This window comes from Dreissena polymorpha, chromosome 5 (genome assembly GCF_020536995.1).
Source record: "Dreissena polymorpha isolate Duluth1 chromosome 5, UMN_Dpol_1.0, whole genome shotgun sequence".
Taxonomy (NCBI): Eukaryota; Metazoa; Mollusca; class Bivalvia; order Myida; family Dreissenidae; genus Dreissena; species Dreissena polymorpha.
The window spans coordinates 81800203-81813456 of NC_068359.1; the positions used below are offsets into that span (position 1 = coordinate 81800203).

The 13254-nt window shown below is 33.7% G+C and overlaps 1 protein-coding gene across 1 annotated transcript in view; it reads left to right on the plus strand.

Moving 5' to 3' along the window:
- The window catches only part of LOC127881081 (deleted in malignant brain tumors 1 protein-like), a 77525-nt gene extending 65202 nt beyond the window's left edge, over positions 1-12323 (plus strand). Inside the window, 16 exon segments of the mRNA XM_052428706.1 lie at positions 3299-3419; positions 3530-3634; positions 3891-3963; positions 4085-4181; positions 4827-4870; positions 5171-5282; positions 5426-5529; positions 5626-5728; positions 5891-6041; positions 6285-6354; positions 6482-6548; positions 6696-6781; positions 7340-7466; positions 8498-8539; positions 9239-9325; positions 10818-12323. Of these exon segments, the coding sequence (XP_052284666.1) occupies positions 3299-3419; positions 3530-3634; positions 3891-3963; positions 4085-4181; positions 4827-4870; positions 5171-5282; positions 5426-5529; positions 5626-5728; positions 5891-6041; positions 6285-6354; positions 6482-6548; positions 6696-6781; positions 7340-7466; positions 8498-8539; positions 9239-9325; positions 10818-10907 (1479 nt within the window). The 3' untranslated portion in view covers positions 10908-12323.
- The last annotated feature ends 931 nt before the right edge of the window (positions 12324-13254 follow it).

Consider the following 13254-nt stretch of genomic DNA (forward strand, 5'->3'; position numbering starts at 1 on the left):
ATAAACGTATGAACTTGCGGGGGGGGGGGCGCAAAGTATCCCTCATGGCAGAAACCGCTCTCAAAAACATACTTGAAGCAGTCTATAGTGAAAATGCGCAGATTGTGCACATTGTGACACGAAAAATTGTCCAGAGGGCTTCACGGGACCATCTTCTTGTTGAAAAGGGCATACACAGCCAGCTTACAGCCGAAATGACCCAGGAAGATCCAGACATTTAAATGCTGCTGGATCATGCAAAGGATTTGTACTCTTCCCTTCTTAGGGGCAAAATGACGCTAGTAGATGATATGTTATGCAATTTCTAACAAACCCGATAGGGCTTCATAGAAGAAGAAACGTGCCCAGACCTCAAAGATAAGCATAGTATGGCTGAATTATCAGCTTACGATTAACAATTTAAGGGTGTTGATTAAAGCATATCGTATTGGGTGTTGGCTGATGCATTAGCAGGCAGTGTCCGATTTTCTATCCATCTTTGCTGCAAATAAGCGACCAAGAGGAAACGCACCCAGACGTTAATCGAAAGTTCGGTATTGGTTTTCACGTTTGTCGTAGGAGCCATCAATGCTATGCTTGGCTAGGACGTGTTCTTGTCATTGAGCACACATTGATGATGTGTTTATAGAGCACGTGTGGTCTAACTCGCGGTAGTAAAATTGCCGAGGAAATGCAAACCCCTTGGACCCTATCTGCATCATCCGAGCACAACAGTGGGATGCAGGATTTCACAGATCTGACCTATACTTCAATTCCACAATACAAAGATTCAACTGAGGCTTGCATCAAAGGGGATTTTTTTATCTATAGAAAATGCAGACACGGATAACAACCTGCTCTCTATTCACAGCTAACCCTAATCTGAGAAACATGGTCAATAAGATAGTGGCTGAGTAAGATGTGAATGTTCATGTAGTTGATGCGTCTGGGAAAACGATCATAAGAGATATCATAGGAAAGTCGGTCTTTGCTTATAAATTCACGGGAAAATACAGATCCAAAGCTCTTGGGAATAGCTTGGCTGTTAAGATCGCTTCTGACCGTGCTTTTTATCCTGCTCTTCTGTTCCAGCGTTTTCTGGTGGTGCAAAAATCTGGAGATCCTTCCGTTGCAGTCGTATTGTCTTTTGAAAGGCGTTCCCTTCCTGCTGCCTTCATTGAAACCAATATCATACTGTGTACAGCAGATAAGCCTCAGATCGCTCAGGCAATTTGAAAGTATGCTATAGACACATCACGTGAGGCTGAGATGAACTGTATTCATGAAACAGATGCATAATGGTGGCACTCTTAAATCCTGGACCATGGAGAAGGGCGACTTATATTACGCAATAGCCGAGTCTTATGGAGATTCATAGAAAAAACATAACGTACAAGCGACAGTGGGGTTCGATGGCTACGAAGACGGTCATTATAACAAGGACAACACGCACCGGAGACGATGAAACAAACGCAAATCATATTGTGAGTTTAAGCAAATAAACAGAATGCTCATGTAAAAAAGGAAGATTTTTGTCTCATGACAGAAACAAGGCCGGATTGATTGCTCTGATCAGCACAACTCTGCCTTAAATTGGATGCTATGTTGTTCTGTCTTCAGTGGATGCAGACGTTGAAATTGTAAAAGAAACAGTATAACGATCCCGTCGTAGAACTACACAGTTGGTGGGCGAGGATACAGATTTGCTCATCTAGATCCTGCATTACTCCGAAAGGGACAATAAGACCATCTACTTCTTCTTTGATGTAAATAAATAGTCAAAGGAACACAAAGTGTATAATATTAACCCTTTGGAAGAATTCATGCTTATTCAGGCTGTAATTAATATTGAATGATTTTCAGCAACGGTAAAAAAATGAAGTCTACAGAAGTTAGTAAAACCTGATCCTATTTTGAAGTCATGTGCTAGTTCATTCTCTCTTCCAAATGTCATAACTATGAGTTTATGATTATTCAACTGCTTAATGATAACCTCAACTCGATTTAAGTGTTCCTTGTCTCCTAAACTATGGCGTTTTACATAACAACCATAACTTTTGAGTAACAAGTTATGGACCTGTGGTCCTTCGTATTGTGTTAATGGCCATTTTGGTCGCCGTGTAGGATGTTTGTGTAACATTATTAGCTCACATTTTTTCTGATGATATAAATGTGATATTTATGTGTTCTTTTCTCCCTAAAACCTGGGTATAGACACCAAATTAATCAAATTTGGGGGACCGTTACATAGTCATATTTCATTATCATAAATAGGTTTTGACGGCCATCTTGGCGGCCATTTTGGATTTGTGTGATATATAATAAACTTAAAAAATGGCTGATGACGTTAATGTGTTCTTAGCCCCCTAAAATCTATAGACACCAAAATCTAGATCTAAAATTGAATTATTCATTAATATGTTTTGGCGGCCATCTTGGCAGCCATTTTGGACACCATGTTGGATTTCTGTGTGACATTATTAACTTACACTTTGTCTGACGAAATAAATGTGCTCTTTGCCCCTTGAAACCTGGGTATAGACACCAAATTCATCAAATTTGGGTGGATAGTAACATAGCTATGATCATAAATAGGTTTTTGCGGCCATCTTGGCGGCCATTGTTGAAGACATGTTGGATTTGTGTGTACTATATTTAACTTAAACAATGTCTGAATTTAAATTCAAACTAGTAAAATTGTTGTGTACAAAATCAAAATCAAGTAATATTCACAGCAGTAAAACCTTTCAGAGAATTTGTTTCTTTTTTTTTTCATTTTTCAATCCTGACGGCGGCCATCTTGAAAACGGACGCCATTTTGAAATTGTGTATTGGCTAACGTGCTTTATCAAATCTATAGTGACTGAAGAGTATATGTGCCCAATTTGGTGCTTGCATGACAAACTGAACGATTTCTAGATATATAGACTTAATCTGCTGAGCTATTTCGGGAATTTCTGGTTGACTTTCCTAATGGGGTTGATCCATAACTTTAATGTCGCGCAAGTAAAAAATCATAAAAAGGGACTTTTAAAGTTATGGTAGCCAGAACTATTTGAACCTTACATATTTGCAAATTCTCTATGTAACTGGCAAAATTCATTCAATTCGAATTTTCTTAAAATTTTACTTTTAATATTTTACTTGATTCCTAGTATTTCCAAACATATAGTCTTATATATAGCCGTTTTTATATATTCCCATTAATTAAATTTTATAGTAACCTGTTCTGGTATGGAAAGTAAAGCTTAAACTAATTCTGTTTTTTCAATTTTGACCCCTATTATTTAAAAAATAAATACATTGTTTACTTTTGCAGAGTTCCGATTTTATCGGTGCTATGAAAGTCATAAATGTGGTTGACAAGTACACAGACATTCTTTTGAATTCAATAGGCAACAAAACTGACAGCAGTAAACCTATACATTCGGATAATTTAGGTAACCTGGGTTGTCCTTATAGTCGTGAATTTGAAATCTTTTTCAATAATGTGCTGTGAAAAAAAAACGGTATGGTGCTTCTGTTTAAATTTATTGTTACCCTTTTTCAGTCGTTTATCTTACAAAAGTAAACACAACAGCAGAAAATTTAAAAATTGAAGAAGAAGCGCTCGGCATATCGAGTTCAATTATTCTGCCAAAAACTTCATTAAATGGTAGGTACATTTATACATTGGTGTAAACATATTGTCATTTTTTAATATGGTAAAGTTATTCAAAAAATCTCCTATTATTTCTGCAGGGTATAACTACATTATAAAAAATATGTTTTTTATGGTTGTGTTTTTAGCATAGCTACTGATTTTAATTCTGCTTATGTGTTTTTTTCCCTCTGTGTTTGTGCCGTTTTAATATATTTATAATATTAATTAAATTTACATATTTATAGGCTATTAAATACGTTCATTTTAGGATCAAACTCCATCTCAGTAGTCGTGTACAAAAATTTGACCGGAATAGTGTCATCAAAATTGAACAATGTCAAGTAAGTAAATCTGACTGCAAGGCATGCTATTTATTTAAGCAAAAATAGTTTACATCCTCACATTTCGGAACAGGAATTGAAACTATGAACCATACGTTAACTGCTATTTTTTTAATTATAGTGACACTACAATCAATTCAGAGGTTGTGACTATATCCTTAGATAATTGGGAGAAGAACGCAAACTTTGTCGTAGATATAACAATGGAGTTCGCTCAGGTACGATGTTACCGTATTTGTCCAATAGTTTGTATTTGTGTTTCCATTATTGCTGCTTCTTCCTGTATTTGCGCGATGGTTATCTGAAATATTAACTTAATTACGCTATATTCTTGAATCTTTTTCTATAAAGAAGGAATGTAGTTGACACTTGTTTGTAGTTTCATTTGATCGTTCGTCAAAAAGTTGTAACTCTGTTGCTCTGGTATCTTCAATACCATTGAGTAATTAAATTGTAATTAAATTGAATGCGTTTTAATTCCCTTTTATTATTGTTTAATATGAGTTACAATGCTATGACGTTAAATTTTATTTACACTTAAATGTATTATGATTATTGCTTGGCCAAGTGTGAGGTTGAGCGCTCTATAACCGGTTTAAACCCCCAATGTTTTGCATTGACAGTTCCAAGGCGGTGACACCAGCTTTATTCATATTTTGTGTTTATGTTGGTTTGTATTGTGCTGTATTGTGCTGTTTTGTACTGTTTTGGCAATCGGTCACTTGCCTTTAATAAAGATCCAACTAATTGTTTATAATGAGAATTCAATACTGCTCCAGCAGCTGGAGTTTCACTTCTTTATATTGAAGGCATGTATGTATCTTTGATAATAATTGTAAACAAGATTTTCATTAATGTTTCAGGACGTCCGTTCAGCCCCCATTTGTAGTTTTTGGAATAAAACAATGTATGTATTGTTCAAATCGATTTAGTTTTGTTGGATAAAAATATCGCTATTCAAGTACATCGTTCATGAGCTTTAATTGTTTTATGTTTCTTATTTGTATTTAAATGGACATTAAAATGTGGTATATTTCATTTATATCATACGGCATAACATGTGTTAGTAAGGCAATTTTGCTAGTTTGAAAAACACATAACTCATAACACCATATATCTACCATATATATCTACCATATATATATATACTATATATACCATATATACACCATATATCTACCATATATCTACCATATGAACATATTAGTTTTGCATGGGATACTTCCGGATGTCGTGTCCTGTCCTCAAAACATTCAAGCGCAACATGTCGTTGCACGCATCTGACGAACTTTGCAATCCTCATGAGCCCAGTTATTCAGGTATTTGTTTTGTCATAATGTTCTTTTATTTAATTTATTATAGTTTGCATGTACGTATTAAATAGAATCGCGCTTAGATGTACTGCTAAAAAAATATGGACATTGTATGCATGAATCTAATAATTTATATTTTCCATTTTCAGAGTAATTTGAATAATATGGTCCTCGACTTAATTTCAATAGTTGGCTGTTCAATATCATTGGCTGGCTTGATCTTGACGGTTGTTATCCATCTATTTCTATGGAAGTAAGTTGATTATTATGAGCATGATGCAAATTCATATTCAATTAATATTCGAAAGCGAATCAACGTAATTCTGCATAATGGACGTATTATTTTCAGATATATAAACAAAAGGCGTGTTGCTGTCTTGTTGAACTTGTCTGTTGCTCTCATCATTTCTTATGTAATGTTTATTGGAGGCATCGATAAAACGGAAAACAAGGTAAGGCTGAATATTCTGAGATAAGAATCTTCATGTATGCTCTAATGTAAGCGTAGAAATAATACCTAAAAAAGTGAACGAATTAATATATTAAACATATTACATAACATTGTATGGGTCATATGAGCATGCTTTCTGACGATAATTTTGTTTGCATTTTAGATATTGTGTACAGCATTGGCGTCTCTATTGCATTACATCTACCTGGTAGTTTTCTCGATAATGTTGGTTGAAGGTATCGACCTTGCCTTGACTGTATTGAATGTCTTTAAACAAAAACCGAAACTGAAATGGATGCTGATCGCAGCTTGGGGTAAAAATTAATTGATTTCATCGAGACATATTGTAAACATTGGATGATGAACGTAAAATATATCATTTTATTATTTTGGAAAAATGACATGAAGGCGCATATAAATGCATCTCAATTTATTTCATGTCCTATAAAAACACCAAATCAAAATTTCAAAACAACCAAAAAAAAACAGTTTTGCAGTTGAAAAAGTCGTACTATTTAATTCATACAAAAGTGTTGATGTATACCTTTTACTTTTAGTTGCTCCTGCTGTGATTGTTGGAATAGCACTAGGTGTTACCAAGACCGAAGGATATGGAAATGAAATATCGTAAGTGACCACGACAGTGTAAGCGTTGAATTGATAGAACTAATGCATTTTCGTTCGGAATACATGTATACATATTTGTTTGAAAAGTAAATATACTAATACGCATTTCTATAATTGTACACTGTAGCTGCTGGTTGACAACAAAGGGAGGTGTCATCTGGGCCTTCGTTGGACCAGCACTTTTTGTCATCTTGGTATGTTTTTGTAAATATTTCTTTTTCATTATATCACCATAACAATTCCAATATTATTGCCGTCAATGGATTACTGCGTTGAATACATTATTATTACTATAATATGGTTGCTTGGCTATTTCACTACACGTTGTTGTTGTTTTACAGGTTAACTTCGTCATCTTGGTGATTGCGATACGGGCAACTCTTACATTGCACGCCATGACAAAAAAGTCAACCGTTGAAAAATCAAAGTAACGCACTCGTGTATTAAAAACATTTTTCGCTGTAATACATTTATAACTGACCTCTGTCTCTGAATCTAGCAGGTTACAATGTGCGGTAACGATATAGCATCGTGATTTTGTAGCCACAGTCTAAATTATATGGAGATTAAACATAAAGCAAAACATTTTGCTTATTCAAAAAATTATTATTTTAACTTTGGTAACATCACAGTTTTATTTGATTAAACATTTTGAAATAAAAATGATCAATTCATTAATAAAACAAAGTCTTTATTATAAAAAATTAAGTGACAAATGTCATATCAAGGACAAGTCCAGACACATGTTCAGCTCAAATTATGATATAAAAAAAACACAACATTAGCCAAGCATGATATTAACAACACAGTGTAATGTATTTGCATTATCATAGTATTGTTTAAGTACAATTAAGTTCTTTTCTTATGTCATCTTATTATGCAAGAGATCGAATGATGTCTTGCAAAGCAACACGTTGTATATTTGAACCTCATGTATAATTTAGTTTGCATACCGATTTGTATCTAAAAGCTTTAATCCATCCAGGTCAGCAATATGGTGTCTATTAGTCCTAATGCCATTGATGGGGTTAACGTGGGTTCTTGGCGTGTTCTATCTGGATGAAAGCATGGCCTGGGTACAGTATGCATTCGCTGTGTGCAACAGTCTGCAGGTACTCAATCAAAGTGACATTTGTTATATGTGTATCGAGCTGTATCTAAAAACATGATTTGATTTTCCTATTTCAAAATATATAATTTTTAAGAAATAATGTTTTAAGATAATTGAGTTATTGTTGAATAACTCACAATGAGGAGAATAGATGCGTAGAAAATAAATAACGAACGACTGGATAACACGTATCTGTACTCCTGACCTTGGGTTATTGGATAATAAATTATGATATAATATTCCTGTTGCAATACGGTTGATTTGTTCTGCATTTTTTAAGTTAAATACGAGAGCAATATTTTGTCTAAACACTTCATAACACCCTTATTTCTACAACATTCATTCGCGAGTAGAAATGGCGTCATTCAATCATAAAATTACAATATGATACCGATATTATTTATAAAATGGAGCAAATGATTAATAAAACATTGATCTAATTAATTAATAAAACTCTAAGATCAATCAATATGTTATTTGTATTGATATTTTTGTCCGTATAACATGCTAAAACACGTCTAAAATGAACGTTCAAAATATGTCTACGTTTTATGTAAATTTTATACACTATATTTTGTTCGTTGCATTTGTTGCATTATATTGTGCAGAAACGGTAAGTTTGAAACGATTTCGTTGGTGTGCTTTTGTGCCGTGGATTGTTACTTTTCCGGATTTCTTCGGAAATATTTTCGAAACATAGGACCTCGTACTATGCATACAGAAAACGTATGTCTTTTAAATATTTTAAATGACCGTTCTCACTTTTTACGAGTTCCAACATAAATTCATATAATATTACATTCAAACTGCGAATGCAAAGATTTGGCAGATTTGCAAGTTTAACTGGCAAAGTTCATAATCCAACTTAACTCTATCTAAGTCCTTTGTTGTATATATACAGTTAATAAACGATAGCGTTGTATGCTTTCATAACAGTGTGTTTTTATAAGATATCCAGGCTATTTACTTTAATCATATTATGAAAGGGTTATACAACTTTAATCTCATATTGTTTTGCTGTTTTTTTTACAGGGATTGGTGATTTTCTTGTTCAACTGTGCCTTTAACAAAAGGGTAAATATTAAAGGGGCCTTTTGACAGATTTTGGCATGTTTTGAAGTTAGTCATTTAATGCTTTAAATTGATAAATGTAAACGTTGGATCATAAAAGCTCCAGTAAAAAATCAAGAATAAAATTTAAAAAAAGGAAAAAAAAGTAGCCGGCAGCTGGCTCGAACCAGTGACCCCCCGAATTCTGGAGTAAAAACGCATTACCCCGTTCGGCTATTCTGCCAAGTATACAAAGACGACGTATTTTATTCGTTTTATAAGCAATATTCGTAGTTTCACAAAATTAAACGACAACAACAGAACTCTCCAAATTATTCAATCGTTTCGCGTTGCAACGCTTTATAATTTTTAGGTTTTTAAATCGTCAAAAGATGCATATAATGGCTATATTAGACCATGGTAAATGTTCAGTAATACTGTTTTTTCACAAATATATTTTTTTTAAACGTAAATGTGCGAATCTGAAACAACTTTTTTCAATTTTGTCAATTTACGAAAACGTGAAAAGATCCCTTTAACTAAAATGTTGATATAATATTAGCGTTAATAAAAATATATATAGTAAATTCATTCTGGTATTTTCCTTCTTGATAAAAATAATGACATTCTTAAAATGGTTTGTGTAGAGTTGTATGTGTGTCATTATATGAAGCAGAATGTATAAAATGTTAAAATGAGCATCAAAGATGTTGAATGTTTTAGATTTGGAAGGCATGCACAACAAAACAGAAAAGGTCGTCGGCAGCGAGTAGAATTAACCTCAATTCTAGGAGCACATCATTTACATCGGTAAGACCAAAACATAATGTAATATTATGACATTTTCAATGACGGCCTTATATCAGCGAATTAAACCACGCTGAATACATGTTTGAACCTCATTCTTCGTTTTTAAAATGACTTCCCGCTCTAATGATCATGAGTTAGTATAAATAATTTTTTTATACAATTTGTTTACAGTAAAACAGATACAGAAGCAGGTGTGGGTGTGGTATAATTTTTTCCGCAGATGTAAATTGATGTGTAAACTATTGATTTTCCTTTACTTATTTTGTGTTCTCTTATGGTGATCAAAATAATTAATTATTATCTAATTTAATATCAGTTTTGATTTGTATTTATGTGCATGTTTGCACAAAAGACTAGACGATTGCTGGCTAAGCGTTTTTCACAAGCGTTTATGTAGTTGAAAACCAGCACGTACCATGTGTGCAAGTCATAAATTACTCGGAAACAAAACATATTAAAGGAGGGTAAGCTCTGTAATCGCAAAACTTATATCCGTATATTATTCATCCCTTTTGAGACATATGGGACATGACGTTTAAGGCACGAACAGCAACACTGCGTAGTCTTTATGAACTTGAGCAGGGCTTAAATAAAGAATGGACGAATAATCGACGTGATATTAATCGACCTGGACAGGGTACTTCTATTGTCGCCATTGATAATGAGAAGTAGTAATATTTGTAATATTTAGAAAGCCTACCACTCTAATATGAAATATGCTACACGATTAGGAAAACTTAAATTTAATACTACTGTTGCTTAATTAAGTTGTCGGAGCTGAAGCCTTCTCATATTGACGTAAATTAAGTCCATGGCGAATCGGCTCGTATAGAGCCGTATCGTATATGGAAGAGACAGGGATTTAGCGATATACTGCAAAATTTAATAGATGCATGTTATATATCTACGGGAACGTAAATACACGACAATTATCGTTTTAATTAGAGCTGGTAACTTTTTGGTAAGTTTCGGAATCATTTCAGTAAAAGCATTTGGCCGTAAACGTTTAGCATTTGGCGTAAGCAGCTTAAACTTAAGCATTTGAACTTAAGCAGGTTGTTACAAAAAGTAAATGTCGGAAAACGAGACTCAATATAACAAATTACAATAAATTATTTAACACCTTGCATAATAACCATATTTAGTAATATAAAAGGGAACATTAAATTATGTTTACTTTTTTTAAATGTTGAACAAATGGAATGAGGCATAATAAAAAATAAAATAAAAATAAATGAAAATGTTGCCCGATAAAAATGATTTAGTGTAAACTGATTGTAATCGATTTTAAAAACTAAATGTGCCTCATTTACTTTAATTTTCAAATAAGGATCAGAGAAACATCGAGTGAAACAAAGAATTGATTGGATGAAGCGGGGCCAAAAGATTTTATTGCTGGGAAGACTTTTAATATGATGATTTTTTTAGATTGGATATTGAATTAAAAGTTTACGTTTTAATGTATATAACCATAAATCGATTTATTGTATAGGCAATAACGGATAACAGCGATGTAAGCATGACCACACATGTCACATATGAAGAAAAAGACACCACCGGCCAATTTGCAAACCAACAATAGCAAACAACTACGTAGTCTGAAAACGAAAAAGTATTTTGCTCGGTGAACAGAATGAGAACAGGACTATAGAAGAGATTATACAAAGTTAATACGATGCGTAAACGGTGAACAGAAATGCACTGGTTATATTCAATTTATAATACTGTTAGAACAATATTCATGTGCCAAAGTAAAATATGAGGCTCATATAAATAGTTATGCCGTGTATAACATTTTTTCTTATGTTTGTACTTACCCGATAACATTTTTAATGAAATTTTCATCTTTTGAGTCACTCAATCTGCCATTAACAATTCTTTAGATCATTGTCTGATAACTCTTGTTTTTACGTGTGTAAAACAATTTCTTGCGCCTTGTTATTCCTTTATTTTCTTATCGTTTGTGTCTTTTCCATGTCTGCATGTGTCATATATTTTAAACATCTGTAATGTGCTAACTAACAGGCTGTACCATTTAGATCATAGTTCTACATGGTTATAGAGTCAACGTAGAATAAAATACTTTGATGTAAACTAAGGGCTTGCTCACGTTTTTATTCTCAAGTTTACGTGCAGGTACCAGCCGACTATTTTTAAGGCAAATGAAATATCTAGAAGTCAATTATTTGTAACTTTTGGTTTTCGCTAAATAGTAAAATCTGAGCTCTTTGATTTCCAAAAGCATTGATGACTTTCGACATATGGCACAAATATTACATTTTTTGAAGGGTGGGTCATGCCCATATACACACAGTTACCATCAACATCAATTACATACATTAGATGTCAAATTTGAAATTACTGCACATTATTATGACAAAAGCACTTGTTCACTATCTCACTTATGCGTGTGTTGAAAGTGTTCAAAATAATCTGGCACATCTGACTTGTCTGAGACGTTTACAATAGCAAAATTAGTCAAATCGCACTACTCTTTGCTATGATTAAAGGCATGTCCGCACCCGTTTTGAAGATGGCACCAATGTAAACTCGTCATTCTTAATGTGTGTTGAAAGCACGTGGTTGCTTGCTGTGTCTATGGTTTATGTAATTCTTAAAATATCACAAAATCCCACTTAATTGTCCGTAATAAAGCTTTATATGTATATGTGTATATATGTGTGACAGGGTGGTTGGGAGTGGGGTCGTTGAGTATGTGTGGGTGTGGTTGGGTGTGTATGAGTGTATGTTGGTGTGACAGCGAGTGTTTGCCCGTCTGTGTGCATGCATATTGTTTTTTATGTAAAATGATGAATTGTGTCAACTATTATGATTGACGGCACTGTGTTATATTAAGTATACTTATATACCGCTCAAAACAATTCTGAATGAGTGTGCCGTATATATTATGTGTTATATTACCCATGGCTTATGTATGCAAATGTACCTGGTGTCAATGTACATGTCAAAATGGTGAAATAAATAAGAAAAAATGGTATGGACATATTTTTTATGACTAGAAATAAATATTGAGAATGGACATAGCATCTTTTTGAGGTGTGCAAAAATAGGATTTGAAAGAAATGTGATCCTTTAAATATTAATTTATTCGTGTCGGCAAGGGTTCAATCACTTCCATGATTGAAATCAAGCAAATTCGTTGAATTGATATCCCCCGCAAATATGCTTCTGGACACAAAAGTTTTATAATTGACACTCAGCTAAAAAAACATTATTTTAAGATACAAAGGGCCATAACTCCGTTATTCACAGATGGTGTGCAATGCCATTTGGCATGCATCATCCTCTTATCAATATATATACTCATACCAAGTTTCAATGAAATCCGCCAAAGTACTTCCAAGATATGGCTCCGGACACAAAAGTGCCGGACGGACGGAAGGAAGGACGGAAAGACGGACGGACGGATGGACGGACAACGCCAAAACAATAACAAAATAAGGTGACTTTGTTTGAATCTATCTTGGTTATGAATATGGATAATCGCTAATGCAATATTAAGATTGGTTCTTCTCGACAGTGTTCATATGTATGGTTCAGAATAAAAGTAACTCGGTTCAAATCTGTCTCCATACGGTAGTGAGGAAATCAAGTTATTTGCGATCCATTGTCTTTTCTCTATGAGATCACATCCCCCGTGCTGCAAGCGTTGGTCCGCCTTTCCAAAGGTAACATTTCGTTTTATTCAATAAACGAGGTTAGACGTGTACACGTCATATACTAGTAGTTTACAGTTAACACAGGAATATTGTACATAGTTTAGATTAACTAGGTAATCGGCGTACATGTTTTATATTTAATACTAAATTAACGAGGTAATCAGTGTACCAGGATATTAGTCATCAGTTAACAAGTATTCAAGTGTAACAGCATTATACTTAAAAGCAAACAAGTGTATAAGTAATATA